This window comes from Sorex araneus, chromosome 11, assembly GCF_027595985.1.
Source record: "Sorex araneus isolate mSorAra2 chromosome 11, mSorAra2.pri, whole genome shotgun sequence".
NCBI lineage: Eukaryota > Metazoa > Chordata > Mammalia > Eulipotyphla > Soricidae > Sorex > Sorex araneus.
The window spans coordinates 13022498-13046473 of NC_073312.1; the positions used below are offsets into that span (position 1 = coordinate 13022498).

Genomic DNA, 23976 nt, shown 5'->3' on the forward strand with positions numbered 1-23976 from the left:
AGTGGATAGAGAGATTCCTAGCACAAGGCTGACCTGGGTTCAATCTCTGGAACCCCATATGATCCCTCGAGTGCATCCTCAGGGAGTGATCCCTGAGCAGAGAGCCAGGAAGAAGACCTGAGCACAACCAGGTGTGGCCTCAGAATGGAAAAAACAAACATCACCGTGTGTCCAAGGTGCCCATATCCAATGCATCCTGAATATTCCATGCTAATTGCATAATTCAATGACAGCGTGCTCAAGGCTGGGTGGGACCCTGTGCTCTCTGCTCCACTGCCTCATTAGAAACCATCGTCCCCTCCGGTTTTAGAACATACCCATTCTCCCCAGGGGGAGCCCCTCACCCCGTGAGCCTTTGGTGTGGCTTCCTCCTCCAGCCCCTGGAAACCACCAGTCTAGACTCTGGGCAGATCGGATCAGGCTTATGCCCTATCAGGGGAATCATGCATGTGTGGCTCTCTGGGTCTGGTTCTCACCGAGCAGGCTTCTAGTCTGACTTTGTGTTGTGTCATATTTCCCGTCTATTTCTGACACGGAATAGTGGCAAAGGAAGAAGGCAGCGGCGTGAGTTATTATGATTGAGTTCTTCTCCCGGCAGGGGAGAAGAGGCCCTCAAGACCAACAATGGGAAGGGAAGCCCTCCAGAGCCCTCGGCCACTTGACCTGCCCAGGGAGCGAGCCTGAGTCACTTTCCCTGGCTCCGGCCAGCCGGTAAGGACCGCGCGCGCGCGCGGGAAGGGTGAGTGGCAGGTCAGCGCTTGGCTGACCCGCTTGCTCTTTCCTTTGCACAGTCCTCCTATGTACGCAGCGAGAGTGGCACGTTGTTGGGTGAAGCCTAGCAACGGGGTGAGATTTCAGTAGTGAGGCAGTTTGCCCTTTGATCCCCTTCCGCTCAGATTAGCCTCCCCGCATGGAAGCCGGCTGCAGGCAGGGGCTCGGGGCTCTGTCTGAAGGACGCCTCTGCTCTGCGTGTCCTCACGCCAACCGGAGCTCAAGGCCTTGATGCAGACCTGTGCGGAGGTGCTTGGGTGGGGGGAGCCTCTTGCAGACACTGAGATGGGGAAAACACGGTGGACGAGGGGCTGGAGCAATAGCATAGCGGGTAGGGCATTTGCCTTGCACGCGGCCGACCGGGGTTCGATTCCCAGCATCCCATAGGGTCCCCTGAGCACCGCCAGGAGTGATTCCTGAATGCAGAGCCAGGAGTAACCCCTGTGCATCACCGGGTGTGACCCAAAAAAAGCAAAAAACAAACAAACAAACAAAAAAACCACGGTGGACGAGTGGATGGGACCGTGCAAAGGAGGAGGTGTGTCCGCAACCCACACAGAATGTTCTATCAGGCACCTCCGGACAGCAAAGAGGGGTCTGAGAGAGAGAATGCAGCAGGCAGCGCCCTTCCCCGACCCGGGCTAGGTCCCTGGCCTGGCACAGGACCCTGAGCTGCGCCAGGAGTGGTCCCTGAGCTCAAAGCCTGGAGTCAAGTTCTCGGCACAGCCAGGCGTGTGAGAATTCCCTCCGCCCCTCCAAACATTAGATGTCAAGGAGAAGAAATTGTATGCCCGATGCCGCCATGATCTGATGCCAAAGTCGCACATAGATCTTTTCTCCAGTGACAGCTCCACACTAAGGAAATGTACTCCATCATTTCCTTTTCCAGTTCACGTCAAGTTGAAAATTGATACCTGAGACATCTGCAACTAGGAAATTTTATGTCTTTTTCCTTGGAGGGATTTTTTTCTTTCTCTCTGTTTTAAACCCCTCTTTGAGTTATGCCTGATATGAGATATAAAAATATAAAAAGCAAAGCATAAAAATGTCACGACGTGGGGCTGGAGCTAGCACAGCAGGTAGGGTGTTTGCCTTGCACGCGGCTGACCCAGGTTCGATTCCCAGCATCCTATATGGTTCCCTGAACACTGCCAGGAGTGATTCCTGAGTGCAGAGCCAAGAGTAACCCCTGTGTATCGCCAGGTGTGAACCAAAAAGAAAAAAAAAATTCACGATGTTTCCTATTTTCACCTTTAAGATACAGGCAGGGTTGGGATCACAATGAGTTCAAGAATGCTTATCATAAATATTGCATAGGAAATTTTAAGTTGATATCAATATCACATAAGCTGCTGAAACAAAGGACCACAGTGAATTTCTAAGGGGACATAAAATAAAGCTGTTTTCCAGGGAGCTAAGATTGCTGTGAAGTTATAAGACACACACACACACACATGTTTATATATATATAAATGGCCCACATCTAAGGCAGGAGTTTCAAATTAGGCAGTAACAGACCTCTTGAAAATGATTGTGACATTTTCCTTCTATATGGTTCTTTCTCGGGTGAAGCTCATTAACACTTTCTTCTTTCTTTTGTCACTTAGAAAGGGTTGGTGACCCAAATGATTGAAGAGGTGATTGGACTCCACTGATTTTAAAGGTCAATTTCAATCTGAGATCCTCTGAAATCAGCTCTGCATTAATCATGAGTATTTTATGACTGCGAGGCGGCCTGGAACAGGAATGATTGTCTCACATCAGAGCTCAGGTTGATTGTTTCCCAAAAGATGTCCTCCAAGCACTAATTTTGCCTTTGTCATTTTTCATGTGGGTTAACCCAATGCAGTTATTGTTATTTCAGAATATCCCTGTGATTGTCACTTTTTAAAATACTGTGCCCCTCCCCGCCCTGTTTTATAAGTCTTTGCGGAATGATATTATCTGTAAATGATCGATGGAACACATTTGGTAGGTTTCTGTCACTCTGCCTTTTCTAAATAGTAGATGACAGTCACCAAAGGAATATTCTATAAAACAGGCCCCCAATTTCTCACTCTCAATCCCCCAAGCCGGAAAGCACTGAAGAGAATTTTTTCCATAACTCATTGGCGAGTAAATGTGACCTGACTTGAACTCATTTGGCAGCAAAACCTGACCTGAACTGGCGTGAGGCTATTTATAGTCATTATTTATCTACTTCGTAGGAATAATCATACATTTTACTGTGGAGACGTTGATGCCGGAGTGTGGAAAGCTGACCTGAGCCTTGCTGAGGGTGTTAGGTAACATACAAAACCACGTTCCTTGCTAGGACCCTGACCCCTAGTCACAGCTGCCCTTGTGGGGCACGCATGGCTCCATACCATGTATTTTGCCTTTTCAGAAAATCAAGGACACGGTGGGTAATATAGACATGTGTATATATGTTCGAATCGATAACGTTAAGTGACATTTTCAAAATAAGGCAAATTTGTGTCTCTGGATCTGTATGGTCATTCTGAAAAAAGAGATCAAATACTTTTCTCCTCTCTCCAACCTGAACTGACCTTGAGGGAGTTCCTGCTGATCTCTGATAAATGGTCCTGGTTCCTCTCTTCTTTACTACTGCGTCACAGGTGCAGGGGAGGGTCCCCCTGCAGGAGGGGTGAGCTGCTTTGGGGGTTTGTGCGATCCGATTCTGTGTAGGAGTGGCTTCAATGCATAGAAGGAAAAAGAAATGAAGAAACGAAGGACTGGAGCCACGGTACAGTGGGTAGGGTGGTTGCCTTGCCGACCTGGGTTCAATCCTCAGCACCTCATATGCTCCCCTGAGCCTGCCAGGAGTGATCCCTGAACAGTGCCATATGCGGACCAAAAACAAAAAAGAAAAGAAGAAATGGTTTGAAATTGATAATGTGGTCAAGTGACAATATGTTATTGCCTTGGTGAAATGAGAAACGGTCAAAAGCACAACTTTTCAACTTTGCTCAACAGTTGTGTTAGGGTGTCAACTTCATCCTTGATATGTTACAACAATCAGTTTTCTTCCCTGGACACAGTGATTCTACTTTTTAGACATCTGTCTAGAGTTCCAGTCCTGACTGATCTTAGAAAGGGTCATTTACTGGGATGGGGTGGGTGGGTTATGGGGATCTCCCAAGCAATGCTCAAGGGGGCCCCAAGGGTCACTCTCAGTGATTTCTTTCTACCAACTGGACTAGTTGATTCAATGCTAGGGTCTGAGGATACAGAGGTGCTCAGATCCTGTGGTTTTTGGGGACCATTACCCCCCACCATCAAGTGGTATTTTAGAAGCAAACTTAGATTAAGATTTTTCTACAACATGTGAAGCTTTCTAAGATCAGAAACATACTTTTGGAGTTCAAATTTATCTAAGATCTAAATCATACAAAGAAGGATTTGACTAGCCAGGTGTATAATGCATTTATTAAAGGATGAGATCACTACACGAAATAGAAAGGATGCTCTTTCTGTTTGCAAGGATAACAGCACTGGGGCCCAGGCTGGGGTTCAGTGGTAGAACTCCAGACATGGAGGTGAGATCAGAGGTTCGTTTAGTTTGTAGCAAAGCTCCTTATGCCTGCCTCCACATTCCTCCTTCCCCAACTGAAGCCTCGGTACAGAGCTTCTTGAAAGCATTATTCTTGGGCCAGACAAATAGCACAGGGGGCAAGGTGCTTTCTTTTCAAGTATCCAACACAGGTTCGATCCCTGACACCTCCAGGAGTGATTCCCAGGCATAGTCAGAGTAAGTCCTGAGCACTGTCAGATGTGGCCCCAAATCCAAACCAAAAAAAATTATTGCTAAGTTAATAAAAACATAATGATATTGAAAAGGAACTTTGCAATACTGATTACACAAAAATTTTTTTTAAAAACTTGCCATTATGTTTTATTCAAAAGGTAAAGACCCATATAACATTTGACACAAACTATTTCTTGTGTTAAAATGGAAAGATAATGACTTTGAATCTAATTCAAGTGGAAAAAAAATCTGAGTTTGAAATGAAAATGTTGAGAGAGTTATTAGGTGTTTACTTGTTCCCAATACATTTCTTTATGGCTGTCCTGTCATTTGAAACAAGAAATGTCACAATTCAATTTAAAACTAAAATATGAATGTTAGTGAAATAGAATCAGATTCTCTGATCTGTTGACTGTTGGGATCCCAGGAAAAAATCTGGGATAGGGAAATGAACTCTTTCCCTTGTAGAGCCCAGTAAGAAAAATAATTATGAGGTCTCAGAAAGCAGAGAACCTGTTTAGGACAATGTACAATAAGGAATGACCAGTATATCCAATATTGTGTACACTGGCAATTATACTGAGAATCAAGAGCATAAAATTCTTGCGTGAATTTTAGTAAAATTCTAATTTCAAAAGAACGACAATGTACCTTTTTAATGCAGTGTACACCCTCTTCAGATTCACTGAATTTATGTTGCTAAGGTACACAATTCCAGTGATGTCATTTTCTAGAAATAAACTCATGTCTGAGAAATATTATGATAAAAATTTTCATTATTTCCCATGACACTGATAAGAGTTTGCCGAGATTTAGCCCTTCCCAGGGAAACTACGCTCTATGCCAGCTCATAAAGGTTTGGAGTCACGAAGGAAACACTTTCTGACCACGCTCAGCTGAAGTTGAGCCTGTGATCACTGGGTATATGCATTTTGCAGAAGCTAAGAACTTGTTTCTTAGCTCAAGCTAAATTCAGTAGACATTACATAAAATGTCTTGTCCCTGACCATAGGCTGCATTTTGGAGAGTCAAAGGTCCAAATGCAGGGCTTCATTCTCAAGGTGCTTCTAGCTTGGTGGGAAGAGGAAAGCAGTGAGATGATGTGAGAAATAGACTTAGAATCAGACACCCAGATTTTTCCAGGCCCTTAATATGCAGAATCCTACTGGCTAAGTACATTTCTAGGGGTCAGCTCCAGAGATTGAGTGATAAAAGCCAGGACAGTTTAATAATGAGCTAGTGTCTATGAGTTACGTAAAATGTGATTATCCAAATGTAGTGAGTCTCAATTGAGATGAATTAAAGTGCAAGATATCCGTGGCCCAAAGATACATGGGGCAAGGCGCTTGCTTTGCACGTGGCTGACCCTGGTTTGATCTCCATCATCTCTTAGTACTCTAGGAGAACTGAGCACAGAATCAGGAATAGGCTCTGAGCACTGTCAGCTATAACCCACTACCACCAAAGTGCAAGATTTCAAAGATACACCAAATTTCAAAGATCTAACATTAAAAGAAGGAATTAGGCGATATCATCAATAAGATTTTACAGAAATTACAAGTTGAAATAACATTAACTTTGCCTGCTTACTTCTGTTCTTGTGAAATAAAAACACACAGAAATGTGGTTACAAGAAAATGTAAAATTGGCTTCTCTGCGGTGAATTTCTACAGTTCTGATAGATCTTTTACCACACTGTTTGGGAGCGGTGTCTGGCACTCACTCACACCTGCCTCACAGGTGGTCCCTCTTCACAGGTGGATGTCTGATTTCCCTGGCAAGTGTGAGCACCTGGCAGACAGACTCTTGGGTTTTTGGTAGCTGGCACAGTGCACATACTCAGTACATTGCTCCCTCAGTCTTTGAAGAACAGAGCACACAAAACTCACAACTAAAAGAAAAAAATCATTCTCCGACTAGTCAAATTCTCCAAGTGACTTCTGCTCCATCCACTGCGAAGACATGTATTTATTATTTTAGATACATGGACATTCAGAAGATTTGAAGAGAATTATAAACATTTGCCTGTCCTCTGGGGAGGGATTTATATGACTTGCTGAGTTAAGACAAAAATAAAAATTCCTATTCCCCATTTGGTCCTTTTCTTATAAGGATGGTTGCAACAGTATTATTTAGGACTAAAAGAGTTTTTGTGTAGGACTAGAGAGATAGTACAGGAATTAAGGGGCTTTTCTTGCACGAGGCCAGCCCTAGCTCTTTCCCCAGCCTCATACATGGTCCTCTGAGCACCTCCAAGTGTGACCTCCTTGTACAGAGCCAAGAGCAAACCCTGAGCATAGCAAGTGTGGTCAAATTGCCTCCCACCCCACTCAGATTTTCATATCACACTTTGCCCCTTGGTATATTTTCATCCTTTTCAGAGTTGCATGGTGCTGATGATATTAAAAGAAAAATAGCACAATTTCAGGAAAGACAGCAAAGAATCCCTAGGTCAGGTTCTTGGGCAAACACTGAACTGGGCTATGGTTGCTTCTGCTCTCCACCCAAAAAACTTGCTAAATCTGGGCAGATTCCCACTCAGATAACAGGAAGCGCAAGAGAATTTGAACTGATTCATCAGAGTAATGGGATTAGCGCCTAGAAAGCTGCAGGCAGGAGTTCTCATACGGATCATTTTCATAGATATCATGGGAAGAACTTTTATAATGATTTTATAACATCAATTTTTGGATCCCAGTGAGGCCCATCATGAGAAATTTGGATTATGACTGGTTAAAGAAACTTTGGTACATCTACACAATGGAATACTATGCAGCTGTTAGGAGAGATGAAGTCATGAAACTTGCTTATAAATGGATAAACATGGAGAGTATCATGCTAAGTGAAATGAGTCAGAAAGAGAGGAACAGACATAGAGGGACTGCACTCATTTGTAAAGTGTAGGGTAGCATCACATGAGGCTGACACCCAAGGATGGTAGATACAAGGGCCAGGAGGAATGCTCCATAGCTGGAGACTGCTTCATGAGTGGAGGGGAGAAGGCATCTGGAATAGAGAAGGGATCACTAAGAAAATTATGGCTGGAGGAACCAGTTGGGATGGGAGATGCATGCTGAAAGTAGATAATGGACCAAACATGATGACCTCTCAGTGTCTGTATTGCAATCCATAATGCCCAAAAGTAGAGAGAGAGTATGGAGAATACTCTGCCTTAGAGGCAGGAGGAGGGTGGGAAAGGGGGGGGGAAAGCGGGATATTGGTGGTGGGGAATGTGCACTGGTGGAGGGATGGGTGTTTGATCATTGTGTGATTGTAACCCAAACATGAAAGCTTGTAACTATCTTATGTTGATTCAATAAAATTGAAAAAATTTTAAAAAGAGAGAGAAATTTGGGTTAGATAAAAAGGAAACATTTGCTGATAGAGGACAGATTTGGTGCCATGAAATGGCAGATTAAGTCTTTTAATCTCAGCTAGAATCTTATGTGTTTTGGTGGTCCCCACCGGTCAGTGCAGAGCTTTGAAGGAGCAGAGGGGTATTGTATACTAAATGGATCAGGGTCTTTCTGGTGCTAAAGATTCTCAAATGTCCCTAAGTGATTCTATCTTACTTGAGTATGACTATTTTAAGAAAAAAACTTTTCAGGATTGATCACAGGTTCATTTAGGCCCAAGTAATTCCTCCCCAAAGCATCTTACTAAAATATTACCTTTAGACCAGAGTATAGGATTGCGGGTAAGGCACTTGCCTTGCATCTGGCCAACCCAGGTTCAATCCCCGGCATCCTATTATAGTTCCCTGAGTTCCTGGGCGCAGAGCCAGGAGTAACCCCTGAGATTGCTGGAATGTGGCCCAAAAGCAAAATAAAGGAACAAATAATTATGATCTTTAATGGCTTTAGAAAAAAGTCCCCAGGGTGCAGAACTATCACTGTGACATTTATTAATATTTAGCACTGTAGCACTGTAGCACTGTCGTCCTGTTGTTCACCGATTTGCTCAAGCGGGCACCTGTAACGTCTCCATTGTGAGACTTGTTGTTTTATTAATACTTACTCTTTCAAAGTGTTTCTAATAAGAACCTCAAAATTGCAGGTGAGTTCCTGTAGTTAACAGAAAAGATATTTTAAGTCCCTTAAGTTCCTGTAGACTTGTCATTGTTTATTAAGTCAGGAACAAAGACACTTGATACCCTGAAAATCACAAGAGAGGTAAGCAAAAACACAGCTCTCACTGCCCTCAGCACTTTTCATATCAGAATTGTCATTCCAGGAAAAGAGAACAATCTTGATCTTTCCTTTGAGCACTGACAACTCAAAGCAAAACGAGGGACTCAAGTGACGTTTCACGCTGACTTACTTTCCTCCAAGTGGCAGTGGGTTAGGAATCCTTAAACAACCACTTTTGCTTAGCACATAGCAAACAGGTTTGGTAAGCCGATGTTTGGGAAGAAGATTATTTTTATTCAGTTGTGGTTTCTGTGGAATTTTAAGCCTAATAAAAAAAAAGTAAAAGATGGTTTGTTTGGATGCATGGGGTATTATAGATAGATATTTTGCTATTCCTGTGTTCATCTCACTTAAAAAGAAAAACAAACAGGCCAGACATTTGTGGGTGGAGTTGTAAGAAAAGGGGAAAAGGTGAGGAGGAAGTACTTTATTCAAAATGATAGACTTTACAAAGCCGTGAACTAGCAGAGCATCTCAAAGGGGTGTACAAGGGTTCCTGGTAAGACAGTATAGGAAGTGAACTCGACCACAGGGAAATGAGCTGACTTCCCCAGAGTCTAGGGCAGAGGTCAGAAAGCCAGTCTTTGGGCTATCTGCAGGATCACGTTTCTGCTTTTCTAGAGTTTTATCCACAACCCCTACAAGTCAACTAATAACCACCAGGAAAACTAAATGAGAGATAGCGGAAGGGGGACGAGCTAATGCAATCCTCTGAAATCAGAACATTGGAAGCTGGATGAAGTTGCATGGTGACAAACAGAAAAACCGAAGAAAAAGAGAGCCTGTGAAGATGCCCCAAATCCCCCAATATTAAATTCCACATGAAGACTTTTTATAGGAAATGTGTAAGGAAGAGGTTTGGAGTTTCATTCTCCCCAGAATTATGAGCAATACTGAAATTCTCAGGAAGAACTCCAAACTTAAGACATTTAAAATGCTTCCCAAGTAAGCCATGTGTCATAAAATGGAATAAAGGGGACTGGCCAATGTGAATTCACAGCTGTCAGCAAGGAAATACAAAGAGGGAGAGAAAAAAAAAAGAAATTGTAAGCATTGAGAGAGACTCAGTTAAAGATTTGGGAAAGCAGTCATGCAGAATGAATGATGCTATGAGGACAATTCATCTAGGTGCTGAAGATGCTTTCAGTTGAGTAAGAATTAAGTAAGGTTTGTGACTCAGGTGGGTCAGTCAAGAATTCAGGCACTGAGGGTAGAGACATGCTCAGAGTGATTTTTACCCAACAATCAAGGGAAGGCAAAGCTTGGAAGGGTGTGGATGGTTACTCCCAGTGCTTTACCAGGAGCCATGTTTCTGCAAAGATCACGCACTCAAATTGCCAGAGAAGTACCAGCTTCTCCCCGGGGCCACTGTTTGTCCATCTGTCATCAGGGCAATTGGATTTGGAAGTCTATTAACTGCCTCACCGAGGGACCAAATCTTATTAATTCAGAAATTATCTCTGTCCTCTCACTAACAGGTAAAAAGAGGATTGATGAAGTCAATGAATGTACCAAGTTTTTTTTTCTAATAGCAATAGCTCTCATTACATTATAGGAGCTATTTCAGTAAAAGTTCTTCAACGAGAGCAGGGCTAAAGAGGGAATTTCGGGAAAGCTGTATTCCACATAAGTTCAGCAGAGCTGCTCTAAAAATCATTGCAATGGATCAATGCAACTTGAGATACACTGACTCACAATTATTGAGATTCAGAAATAATATTCTATATGGAAATTTAAATGATGTGGAGGGGGGTGTGTGAAGGGAAGGAGAAATTAATTTAACTCCATTTGCTGATGTGACCGAAGCACTACTATTTTTAGGTATAATACAAACAGTGCATATCTTCTCCATTTTGATTAGTAGCAAATTGGCAGGGAGTCAAAAGAATTAGAATTTCTCAGCACATTATGCCAGAAACATACAAATAAAACTAAATTCTTGTGCCAAAGTGTTTAATTTAAATCAGTGCAAAGGTCTGATGCTTTTGTCTTCAAAAAAGAACAAAAAACGTTTTTCTTTTCGATGGCTGACCACAAATATACTTAATAATTTTCCTTTGGTTCCTTGGTTAGAAGTTCTTGTTGAAAACGACAATGCTAATACAATACTGATACTTTGGGTGCAGAATTTCCGCCTGGCAATTTCACATATTGCCAGAGGAAGTCAGCACATTCAACAAAATGTGAAATTAAAATAAGCTAGGAAAATGTGCTTCACAAGGAAAGGTTTCACAATAGCCACTTAGAAGTTATTAATAATTCGAGTTCCAAAGTAAGCATGGGCTGAAAGAAAAAAAAAAAGCAACTCTTTTTGCAGAGTTCCTTATAGGCAAGTTTCCCCAGCCACGACACAGCTGTCTGCTTTAACCAAAACTTGTTTTTACGCTTCTGGAAGGAGAAATGAGAGCTGCTGGAATAACGTATACCTGAGAGAACTCCATAGTGGGTGACCCAAACCTAACTTAATTTCCTGTTTGAGTCCATCAGTGAATCTCCATCCTATTGAGGCTCATGGGTTGGAGTTTAGGGTTTATGCCGTGGCTACTCTGTCCCACCGTCACTGGGAAAGGCAGCTGTTTGAGTTCCTTGCCTTCCTGTCACTTTGTACTGTGAGCCCTACCGATGTAACCGGCTTAAACAGTTCCAGGGGGCTCAAGAACTGCAGGTGGAGCCTCACTCCCCATTTTTCTATGATAAACCCATTTTTGGCTTCTTCAAAGACAACTAAGTCATTCTCATGGGCTACTGGCATCCCTTCCCATGCTTCATTCATTTCCAAACCCTTGTAATCCTAAGCCAGGGAACGGAACAAACAAACAAGAAATCTTTCCAGTTCCTACAAATACATATAAGCCCCCAAGATGATAGCTGTTTCTTTGATTTTACTGAAGAGTTTAGATCCGCCTACTAAGTAGTTAACTGACATCTATTTGTTAATAAAGTTTGCAGGACCGTCCTGATTTTAAGAGCTGAATTTTCAGGCTTATGGGCCTGTAAGGTGGGTTTGGAAAACTATTTCAATGTGAAGACAGGCAGTCAGGAAATTGGACACTAAGAATTGGCCTGACTCTTGTGACTGTAGAGTTACTAATTAAGTTTCCAGCATAACCAAATAAGAACAGTGCCCTCCCCCCACCCCCCCAGCAAACAAAATGCCTCTTACATACTTATAGTCGGCCAAGGAGATTAGAACCACACTGCATGTAGTTCCCATGAGAAACAAGAGTGACATTTTTCATCCTTACGGCCACCAAAATAAATTTAATCATGTCTTTATACACACACACATAAACACACACACACACACACCACACCACACCACACACATATATATGTAGGTTTGGGGGCCACACTGAGCTGTACTTAGGACTTATTCCTGAGTGTATCTGCTCACGGAGCACTCCCGGCAGTGCTCAGGAGACCATATGGGGTGCCAAGGGCAAGGCAAACACTCTGCCTGCTGTACTATTTCTCAGGCCCTCTTTATATTTGTGAAGAATTTTTGGTATCTTGCTTCCCCCAGGTCCTTCCTTTTTTGCTGTACAAAATGGTTAAAATTTTGTTAAAATTTTAAAATTTAAAATTTAAAATTTTTGTTAAAAAAATCAACAGCAGCTTTTGTTAAAAACTACTGTTAAATGTTCATGCAACCCTTTGCTGGTCACCATCATTAAAGCTTTTCTCTTTGATCTTCAGAATATACCATTGTAAAAAAAAAAAAGAAAGAAAACGAAAAGGAATAGAAAACTTGCCTTTCTTCTGTAATGAGTTACTCTATACTAGCTAACTCTGTGTCAGCCCCAACTTTATACTTGTCACTTTGGTTTCTTTCCTGAGGATCATGAAGGAAAACGCCTGGGTTAAAATGCAAAAAATAAATACTCCACCTTTTTTGGGGGAGGAGGCAAATATTAACCCTAGGATGGGATTTTTATGACACTTTTCCTAGGAACAGATCTTATGAAAAATATTATATTTGTGGGGCTTGTCATTTTGTTAGGAAATGAAAAAAAAAATCCCCATTTGCTTTTACCTGTGACCTACCCATCCGGAATTTCTGCTGGAAGGATATATTTAATTACACAAAAGAAAAATATTTACTTAACAGGCCTTTTATAAATTTTCGCTTAACCATGAAAGCATTTTACATTCTAGACAGCCCCTGCAGAAATCTGCACACCCACCCTGGTCAGGTATAAGCTGCAATTTTCTATTAGGAAACCAAAAAAACAAACCAGGAAAGCTACTTACCACTTTCCAAGTAGGCAACTGATAGTTTAACGAGTTAGTTTTTCTCTCCTGCATTGCTGGGCCAGTTGCAGCTGAGGTATCTGGCCCGATCACTTCTTTCTGAAGAAGCCAGGCAATCCCAAATGATAGTTCTTAAGTCAGGAGCAGCAGATGGAATCTTGAAAACACCTACAAGCTGTCTAGAATACTTGGAATCCGGCTGTGAAATTTTAGTCTGTAGTTCCTAGTTAGGTGCCTGCCTTATTTGGTCTAGAGGCTTTTGGTTATGTTATTGAGTCATGAAAAGCTATTAAAAGAGCTCTATGGGAAATCCAGCCTATATTTCGAAACAGTCTTTTCCATAATCACTGATCCCCTACAGACATACGGCACATAACCTTGATTGTGCTTCATTGGTATTTATTACACATGGACCAATTCCTCACACAGTAGTTAGTTGCACCAGAGTATAAATACTTGGTAAAACACAGGCGGGAGTAGAACTTACACATAAGTGCTTTTTTTTTTTTTTTCACCAGATTCACTTGGGCAGTTGGACATAAAAAAATAAAAAATAATCCTTAAGATAATTATATGTATACTATGGATACAATTACAGTACCATGATAAGAGTATAAAAAGGTATCTTTCCAGCAAATCATCAGCTCAATAACAGCATCGACAACAAAAGTAGAGTTTGAATTTTATTTTAGTTTTAAAGACCCCCCCAAGCCCCCCCATAAAAAAATCTTTTTTTTTTGTGCAAGTAACATCTTCTGTGGACTTTACAATCCTTAACACTGTGCAAAAATGGCATTTTAACTCATTCCTTATTTTGTATTTTTTGTCTTTACCCACATGTGCAGTAATCTGAACTGTTTCCTTTGTGTATTTTCTTTTTCCCTTTCTCTGTCCTCTCCTCAATGGACAGTCACATGGTTACAGAGGCTCAGCGCCTGGTCCTTCCAGCTAATATTGATACACAAATAAGCTGTTTAATATAAACAAGTCTTTCTATCTTGCTGTGCAATCAATGTGCACAGAATGAGGTAGAAACCCTGACCACCCAGACGCACGGGAAGGGCAGACTTGCCCTGGAAAGGAGAGCAAGGGGGAGGGAGGCTGCTTCCAAGCACAGCCTCCGTTTTCTCGAAACGTGGCTTTCGCTTCCATCCTTTCCCTTTGCTTTTAAGAACGGGAGAGAAAAATCATTCCTCAGGAATACACTGGAATTTCTCTGGAAAGCAAAGGAAAACCTGTCCTGACACCCTGTCCTCCCCTCTCCCGCCCCGCCCCTCCGGATGACTGCATCCCGAGGAGGTCGCGGTGGCAGCCAGCTACACGGATTCTGATCTCCTAGAGCTTCTCTCCTCCCGGGGGGGCCCCCTACCGCCCCTCCCCAAGCTGGTCGTTGCAGAAAGTGTCAAAAACCGTCCGGAGGCGGGGTGGGGGGGGGGAGAAATGTCTACGGATGCACCATCACACATCACACACACAGAAAGAAGGTGGAGGCGCACAGACGAAGAGCAAAGAGGCCCCCCCGAAAAAGCCATCAGCCGCGTTCCCACCCCCTGCCCCAACTTCCCTGTCTGTGCCAGGGGCCCCGCGGCTTTGCTGTCGGCCTTGGCTGATTTGGAGACGAGGTTCGCGGGCTTCGAGTTCACCTGCTTTGGGGTCTTGCGTAAACACAGATTCCTTGGCCCCGGGGAAGCCATTCGTGGTGGTGGGGGGCGCCTGGGCTGGTTTCCTCCGGGGGGGGGGTTGAGGGGTGCGGACGCCGCGTCCCCGGGCCGGAGCTGCGGGGACCCGGGCGCGGCGCGCTAGACCTTGGATTCCGAGGCGTCCCCGCCGTGCCGGCCCGGCTCGTCCAGGCTCGAGTCGCTGTCCGCCGCCGCGCCGCCGTTGCAGCCGGCCCAGGGCTCCAGCAGGCGCGCGGGGGGCGCGGCCCCGACGACATCGTCTTCTTCGTCGTCGTCGTCCGAGGCGCCTCCGGGCGACGGCGGCGGCCCGGTCACGGCCAGGCAGCCCGAGGCGCGCGAGCGCTCGCCCGAGGCCCGGCGGCTGCGGCGCGCGGCCCGGCGCACGCAGCACAGCAGGCGCTGGAAGGCCTTGCGGAAATCGGGGCTGCGGCAGTAGATGATGGGGTTGAAGGCCGAGTTGGCGTAGCCCAGCCAGTTGAAGAAGACGAAGAGGCGGTCGGGCACCAGGTCGCGGTGGAAGGCCTTGACCACGTTGGCCAGGAAGAAGGGCAGCCAGCAGAGCGTGAACACGCCCATGATGATGCCCAGCGTCTTGAGCGCCTTCTGCTCGCGCAGGGCCACGAGGCGCGACGGCCGCCGCTTGCTGGTGCGCCCGTTGGCGAGGGGCGCGGCGGGGCGCGGGGAGCCCAGCGAGGGCGCGGGCGAGGGTGGGCGCGCGGGGCCGCCGAGGAAGCGGCGCTCGCAGCTGTCGATCTTCTTCACCTGCTTCTGCGCCTCGCGGAAGACCCGCAGGTACACGAAGGCCATGATGCAGAGGGGCACGTAGAAGGAGACGACGGACGAGGCGATGGCGTAGGCCCGGTTGGTGACGAAGTCGCAGCACTTGGGGTCATCGTAGCAGCGGCTCGCTTCCTTGCCCTCATCCCGCCACCAGTGCATGAGGATGGGCAGGAAGGACACCAGGGCCGAGATGGCCCACACGGTGCACACGAGGACCCGCGCCCGCGCGCGGGTCAGCAGGCTCTGGTAGCGGAAGGGCGACGTGATGGCGAGGTAGCGGTCCAGGGCGATGACACACAGCGTCTCGATGCTGGCCGTCACGCACAGCACGTCCAGCGAGGTCCAGAGCTCGCAGAAGAAGGAGCCGTACTCCCAGCGGCCCCACACCACGATGGTGGCGCCGAAGGGCACCACCAGCAGCCCCATGACCAGGTCGGCGCTGGCCAGGGACATGATGAAGAGGTTGGTGAGGGTCTGCAGCCGCGGCGTCTTGGCGATGGCCACGATCACCAGCACGTTGCCCGCCACGATGAGCAGCACGATGAGCGCCATCAGCAGGCCCATGCCGGCCGTCCACTGCTGCGAGAGAGGCGCGGCGCCCTCGCTGGCCGGGGTCAGGGGCGAGGCGGTTGGCGACGCGGGCACCAGCAGGCGCGCCGCGGTGGCCGCGCCGTCGGGGAGCGGCGCGGCCGAAGAGGACAGGTTGCCCGGCTCGGAGGCGCCCAGGGAGAGCGCCCCCGCGCCCATGCCGAGCTGCGGAGGCCGGGGGCGGGGGGTGTGGCGGGGCTGGGCCGTGGTTGGGGAACACCCCAGGGGCCGGGGCGGCGGGGCGCGCGGAGGGAGGTCGCGGCCAGGTCAGGGCAGCCGCTGCGCGGGGCCGGAGGCATGGGCGCCGGGCGCCTTCCCCGCCGGAGCCAAGCGCTGTCGCCGCCGCCGCCGCCGCCGCTGCTGCTGCTGAAGCCGCTGCCGCTGCTGGAACAGCCGCCGGGACCTCAGCATGTTTCTGAGCGCGCCGAGCCCGCAGCCCCGGCACCCAGCACCCACCCCACCCCGCTCCCACTCCCCTAAGCCAACCCCCGGGGCCTCGCGTCAGGCTCCCCCAGCCAATCGCGGCAAAGGCACGCCCCTCTCTGCTTCCCCCCCTCCAGCTTCCCGCACCCCCCCTCCCATAGCCAGTTCTGCGGCGCTGGGGAGTCCGGGTGCAGATCGCCCAGCGAGCGCCACCCCGGCGCCCACAGCCGGCCTCTGCGCGCGCCCCTCGGTGCGCCGGCTAGTTGCAGTGCCCCGTTCCACCCCCGCGCTCCCTGCAGCGCCGGGCTCCCACCCCCAGTCCCCGTTCCCCCGCTGCGTCCCCCACTCGCACCCGCGCTCGCTCTCCCCTCCCCCGCGACGCCCCCGCTCCCCACCGCCCACCCGAGTACCTCCTGCGTCCAGGTTCCCTGCAGAGCGGAGAGCGCGCTCCCTTTTTAGCGGGGACCGCACCGGAGCTTCTCGGAAGGCCTGTCCCCGGTGGGTGCAAGAGTCGGGCGGTGAGGAGTCCTCTCCCCCAGATCCGGCAGCCTAAGAGCGGCGGGTGTAGAACTCCTTTGCCCGGTAGGGAGGGGACCCGGCCAGCCTGCGTCCTGCCAGCTCGGAGATCGGAGGCGGGTGTGAGTGAAGGAAACTTTTTTCAGCCGAGCGCCTAGCTGAGAGCGAGCCGGGCCGGGCGGGCGCTGCGTTTGCGAGGAGCGCCTGTTGTTCCAGCGTCCCTTTGGGTCGCGAAGCCAAGCGAAGGGTTGTGCGTTAACAGCTCCCGCTGACGACCACTCGGAAAAACACACAGTCCCCACTTGCGGCCGACAGACTGCGTGAGCATGATGCAACAGTGTGCGCGGTCGCTCCCGAGAATCCAGCGCCGACCCGGAGCTAAAGGAGGCCGCCCGGGGAAAGAACGCGTTTAAGCACGTTGCAGACCTGTCGCCTTCAGTCGGAACACCTGTGTGGGGTGACTTTGATCATCTGAGCTGGGTCCATTCAAACAAAAAGGCACAGCTAGTTTGGGTGGACAGGATGACGTCATTTCACATTTCTGGCTCTGTTGCTGGAGGTTGCGGGGTGGGGATGGGGGGGGCGGGGGAGGTCTCCCCTTTGCCCAAGTTTCCAGAGTCTCCAAACTCTCTGATTACGTGGGGGGAAGGATAAGAAGACCCATCCACACATCCAACACATCGGGGAATTTAAGTCGGCTGGCTTTAGGTGTAAGGTGTGTTGGGGTTTTTGAGTCTCTGGCAAATGAAGTGCTTTGGTTAGTGAGTCCCTCAGGCGGTTGTAGGTGGGTGAGGGGTGCCGGGTGGGGACGAGGGTGGTTGGAATTCACCCCAGGATGGCTGCAATGCAGCAGCTCAGCTGGGTTTTGCAGATCTCTTTAATTTAGCTATGGTGAGGTCTTCAGTTCAGCCTCGAAAATAAAAAGACTTCGATGGGATTCTTGAGCTTCTGATTGCCAGTGCCAATGTTAGGGTGTATGAAAATATGTACACATCTTTTTATGTATCACTGTATCACTGTCATCCCGTTGCTCATTGATTTGCTGAGGGGGCACTAGTAACGTCTCCATTGTGAGACTTGTTGTTACTGTTTTTGGCATATCAAATACACCATGGGTGGTTTGCCAGGCTCTGCTGCCCTAGAGATTCTCTCCATAGCTTGCCAGGCTCTCTGAGAGGGGCGGAGGTATCGAACCTGGGTTGGCTGCGAGCAAGGTGAATGCCCCACCCAATGCGCTATTCATATATATATATATGTATACATATATATATATATCTCATGCAGGAAAAATGGGTGTCTGAACTAAACACAGTCTCATTTTGTGAGCAGAAACTGACGTCTGCAAGCGCCCAGGTCAGCTAAAAGCCATGTTTATTTAGTTTAGCCACCTTTTCTGACTTCAATCCAAACATGTTCATTTATTTGCTCTAGGTCCACACTTGATCATCAGTGTTCCAAGGAGGTTGAGGATGGGCGATAGACTTGTTTATTCCCCTCTGCCCTAAGACTTGCTTGTGTTGCCAACTCGGGACCATGGAAAGGGGAAGAGGGTGTGGGTGTGGGGGCGTGGGGAAAGCAAGGAGTATGCGGTTGGCCCCAATTCAGCGTTATATTCCAAGTCGCTGCAAATCTCTCCCCTTCTTGCTGTCTTGTCTGTCCTGGGGAAGTCCCAAAATAGCCAAGGGATTGGGAGGCTCAGGAAAGGGGTTCTGAGTGCTGGGCTGTGGGGTGAGGTGTAGGGAATGTGGGCAGGAGGTGGCTTTCTTTCCGCGCCATTTTCCTGCCAAGGGGTGTTACTGGAATCCTGTGAGCCAGGCTGAAGTGCCCCTGAAGGGCACAGGGACTACATTTCTGTGAGCGATAAGGCCAGAATCTGGTCTGCAGAGGACCCCTGCAAATCAGCCTTACTGCTAATGCCTTGACCATATGTGTATAAACAGGCATTTTCTGACTTCTGCATATAAAACCTACATTTATACACACCACGTATCTGAGCGTGAGACCTGAACAGGACAAAAATTTCAAAAATTTCCCCCCTGTTCATTCAGGGAAACAAGTCATTTCTCTTAAAATTTTGGACGATCCACTCATCCAATCACAAATATTCACAGCCAGAGGCCATTGCAGGTGATTCAAGAGAGAGCCACAGCACATACCGGGACTCTGGGGGTTTGGGAGGTGGGGGTGCTTTCCCTCAGTTGGACTCAAGGACACTGTAATTCAACAGTAATTCGAGTTGTCTGTGCTTGATTTGAATTCGTTTTCTTTTGAAATAAGATTTCCTCACATTTCCTTTGTGGGGGGCATTGGTACGCCTGGTGTCTGGGGGTCTCCCTAGGCGCAGTGACTGGGGGACCAGATGGTACCATGGATGTTGGGCTCCCTTGAGCAAAGCATGCCACCCACTCCTTTGAATCATCTTCCTGGCCTTCTCAGAGCTCCTTAATTTCCGCATTTCCTGGCACCTTTTGGCAATGTTAAGCGAACACTTTTTGTCCTTAGACAAGGAATCAAGATTAAGACCAAAAGGCTCAATATATTCCTTTAAGTGGGCATTAGCTAATGCAAGTTTAAAACAACCTGCTGCCCCACTTCCCTGTTCTCTACCATTAAGAAGGATCTGTTCTTAAGGGCTGATGGATAACAGGTTTCCAGATTAGAGACAAACAAGCGTGCATGGATGGGTTGGTGGGCTTCATCCTGGAGTTCCCTGCCCTTCCTCTCCCATCCTACCCCTTAGGGGTCCATCCGTGGGGAAAGCAAGGAGTGTGAGGGTTTGCCCTTAATTTCCAAGTTGGGACCCCTTCCTTGCCAGCCTCTAGCCCTCCTCCGTTTAATCTGGCCTGCCAGAGCCAAATGGTATTTTTGTACTTAGTATTTCTAAAAACCTGATTTTGACCAAATTGTTTTTCACTTCACAAACCTTCACTCCTCAGTGTGGCGTTCCAAGCCCTCCATGGTCCAAATTCCAAATAGCCTTTGGATTGTTCTCCCACCTGGGAACTTCCCACATCTCCTCACCTGCAGTTCTGTGTTCAGAGTCTTCCTTCGGCTGTGGCCTCTCAGTGGGTTCCTTCCACCAAGACCCTTCCTTATTTCCCTCTCAGTGAGTTCGACCTTCAAGAACTGATGCTAGCTTTTTCATTTTATGGCCAGCTTTGCGCACTGCTTCTGGGAGCAATTTCTCCTCCCCCTGCCTGTAGTGTTTCTCTGCTTACTGCATTACACAAGGCAGTTAGGATGCATTGCCTTTGGACCCCTTGCTTATTGGTTACATGTTTCTCTCTTCTCTTCCTATCTCCATGGTAAGTTCACTGGGACCAGGACTATCCTTTTATGAATTTATATCTCTTAAGTATTAACTTAATTGACATTAAGCTATGGTTCACTATATAATGTTTCATTTAGTCACTTAATAAATTAATCGATAAAATTACCTCACTTGCTTGAGAAATAACCGCTTTTGAACTTATAGTCTTTGCTCATGCCTGTAATTTACATGAATAGTAATTTATTCTCCAATAGCCTACTCAATATGTTCATATATGCATTTCAAAATCACTTAAAAATACAAGTAGACTCAGGACAAATATATACTAAACCGATTCAATAGTGAATAAAGTAGGACTGGAAAAGAGATGATGTATAAAAGGGACCATGGGATCCCATGATTAAAAAAAATCTTTTTTTTTATATATACTTTTTATATATACTTCCCAATCTTTATAAATGTTTATATATATACTTTTTATATATACTTTTACTTTTTATATATAATTTTTACTTTTTATATATACTTTTTATATATACTTCCCAATCTTTATAAATGTTTCACATGGATGGCTCTTTTACTTTACCTTTTTTTTTTAGGGAGGGTGGAGGGAGGAAGGGTCACATGGCAATGCTCAGGACTTACTCCTGACTCTGTACTGAGAAATTACTCCTAGTGATACTTCGGAGAACTATATGGGATGCCTGAATCGAACCTGGGTCCTCTGCATGTAAGGCAAACGCCATCTTTTCTTTTCCTTTCTTTTTCAGCATTTTTATTATTTAAAAAAACTTATTTCTGGGTTTTGGGGCCACTTCTAGTCATGCTCAGGGGTTACTCCTGACTCTGCACTCAAGAATTATTCCTGGCAGGGGACCACAAGGGATGCCAGGGATCGAACCCAAGTTGGCTGCATATAACAGAAGTGCCTTCCCTGCTGCACAATCGCTCTGACAGAATCGTCGCTAACTTGAATCTACTTTCAAGTGTGAGATCACATTCCAAGCGGACATGGTTATAACCCACCTGTGGTTTCTACCAACGAGCTTATTATGATCACTACTATTTTTGAAAAAATGGAACTGACTGTTCAAAATAAGCGCCTAATTAAACAACTGCAGGGAGACAAGCAAAAGGAAGCCTGCAGGGGCATTTCCAAGTAGAGCCCCAGTAAGTCTCTCCAATCAGAAAAATGCTTTCAAGAGAACTTGACCTTGTGACGGATGCTAAAGGGAGGGATTTGTTGGTCAGAGCTCGGATGGCGTTTTCTGAGTAAAGATGACCGCTTCATACAAAGAAAAGTCAGGCTGCTAAAACAGTCCCTCAGTACTAACCAATCAAAGAACAGCCTGCACCCGCTGCCGCTAGCCCTGAAGGTCACAGGCTGGTTTAGCAACCAGTTTCCCCAGGGACAAGCCACTCCATCCACTGTGATAAGAAGGAGCACAGTGAGGAGTGGAGTGATCAGACTTGGAAAACTCACAAGTCACCTTCTCTCCCACTTCCTTTCTGTGTGCGTCCTTCTCTTTCTGGAGGGTCTGATTAGTACTCTGAACAATGTAAGGAGCTAATAATCATCATAATAATTAATAATAATAAAAGTCTTCCAAATTTGAAGGATCTGGAAAGGGTGGAGACGCCAGCGGCAGGAGATCCTGTCAGGATTTTCTTGCCCTTCAGCAATGGTTTCATATTTAGAATGGCCTCATATTTGCTTTCTCACAGGTTTGTATATGAATGCACAAGAAATAGAAGGAATACAAGAAATGCAAGAAATACAGCAAAAAAATACATGGGGAATATTTCTAGGGACTCTAGTACCCAAGCATCACCACATTTTCAAACATGAAAGGTGTCAAGATGGACTTGTAAGAAAAGAGTCAGTTCAATGAAATAAGCTTCTTTTCATTGGTTAGACCCCACTTTTCACACAAGAGATAACTATGATTCAGCCTGGAACAAAGCTATTTTTCAGTGCATTTGATTTTGGGCAATTCATCTCTTAAGAATAGTTTCTCCCTTCTTGTAAGCCCTTCCTTAGAGAGGATCCTGTTCCTTTGTAATATTTGTTTATTTAACTGTGTATCTCACTGTAATTAAATAATTTTTTTTTCTTTTTGGGTCACACCTGGCGATGCACAGGGCTTATTCCTGACTCAGGAATTACTCCTGGTGGTGCTCGGGGGGACCATATGGGATGCTGGGAATCAAACCTGGGTTGGCCACGTGCAAGGCAAACGCCCTATCCGCTGTGCTATTGCTCCAGCCCAAATTAAAATTTTTTTAAATTAAAAAACAAAAATATAGAAAAAGTGTTTATGTGATTCTCTGAAATAGATTCTTTTAAAATATTTCAGTAGAGAAATGTGAGCTGAAGAGAAAGAATTTTGCCCCCCAGTTCAGCTATTTAGTGTCATGACTAATGGGGGGCAGGTCAGGGGGAAAGAATGTATCATAAAACTTAGCCAGGTTTGGGGCCAGAGCAATAGTACAACAGGTAGGGCTTTACTTTGCATGTACCTATCTGAGTTTGATTGCTGTCATCCCATATGGTCCCCTGAGCACTGCCAGGAGTAACCCCTGAGTATTACTGGGTGTGATTCCCTGTCCCCACACACACACCAAAAAAACTTAGCTAGGTTTAACAAATTTATAGTTTTTGTAGTCTCACAATGGAGACGTTCCTGGTGCCCGCTTGAGCAAATCAATGAGTAATGGGATGACAGAGTGTGTAAAGATTGACCATCAGTTGACATTTTACTATAAAGTGCCCATAGTAACAGGAACACGATCACTATTATGTATATGAAAAGCGTTTGGCAAAAAGGTACTTTTAATTTTACCCAAGCTCAGAACTGGGTAACAATTGAGAACAAGTTCTGCTAATTATTGCAAACTCTAGGCTTTATTTTCATGGTCTTATGCTCCAAATGAAGCGATTATGTTGTAAGAAAACAGAGAAGTGAGGAGTTTGCAGTTGCAAGAATTCCCCCATGCCCTTGTTTTAAGTTTCTGCAGGGTAGGAATGGGTTTGGTTTCCATTTATTCTGCTCTTCTAGTTAATAGTTCATAAATTCCAGTGGCACTAAAGAGCCACTTGAAAGCATGTGCTTTAGTGGCTTCTCTACAATGAGCAGTTTTTATTGTTTCCCCACGCTTCCGTGCAACTGGGATTAACCCAAAAAACCAGGGAGGTGAGATAGTTGCTCACTTTGCCTCTCATTTCTGGGCCCGTCTGTTTTGGTTTGGGGAGGCCACACCTGGCTAGGCTCAGGGCTTACTCGACGAGGGGGATGGAACCAGATAACCAGATGGAATGATAATCCTGTGCCTCGGGATAGTACAAGCCAAGCTCCTTACCCATTCTACTATTTTTCTGGTCCCACCCATTCTTCTCTGCTCACAATTTTGAGTGGATCCAACAAGTAACTTATTTCCTGTGCTTTTCCCTTCTTGGCATTGCTCAGAGCTTTCTGTAATTAACTCTGATGATTTACCTACTTCCTAAAGCTTAACCTACAAGCACAGGATGAAGGTAGTGAGGAGAGTTGGAGGGAGCTGAGAGGAGCAGAGAAAGTCTGTTTGGAAAGGTTGAGAGCTCAGGATGCTGTAAAAAACAAAAAAACAAAACAAAACAAAACCCAGGAAAATGGGGTGCCGAGCTATCAGAGAGATAGAGTAAGCAGGGTAGGATAATCCTGTGCCTTAGGATAGGCTGACCCTAGAGATTTGACTGCTACTTACTTTGGATCTGATAAG

At 46.4% G+C, this 23976-nt stretch overlaps 1 protein-coding gene across 1 annotated transcript in view; it reads right to left on the minus strand.

Annotated features, from left to right (window-relative positions):
* ADRB1 (adrenoceptor beta 1) overlaps positions 1-16305 on the minus strand; it is a 66842-nt gene extending 50537 nt beyond the window's left edge. Inside the window, exon 1 of the mRNA XM_055118685.1 lies at positions 12961-16305. Within this exon, the coding sequence (XP_054974660.1) occupies positions 14760-16166 (1407 nt within the window). The 5' untranslated portion in view covers positions 16167-16305 and the 3' untranslated portion in view covers positions 12961-14759. The remainder of the gene's footprint in view (positions 1-12960) is intronic.
* Positions 16306-23976: the final 7671 nt, after the last annotated feature.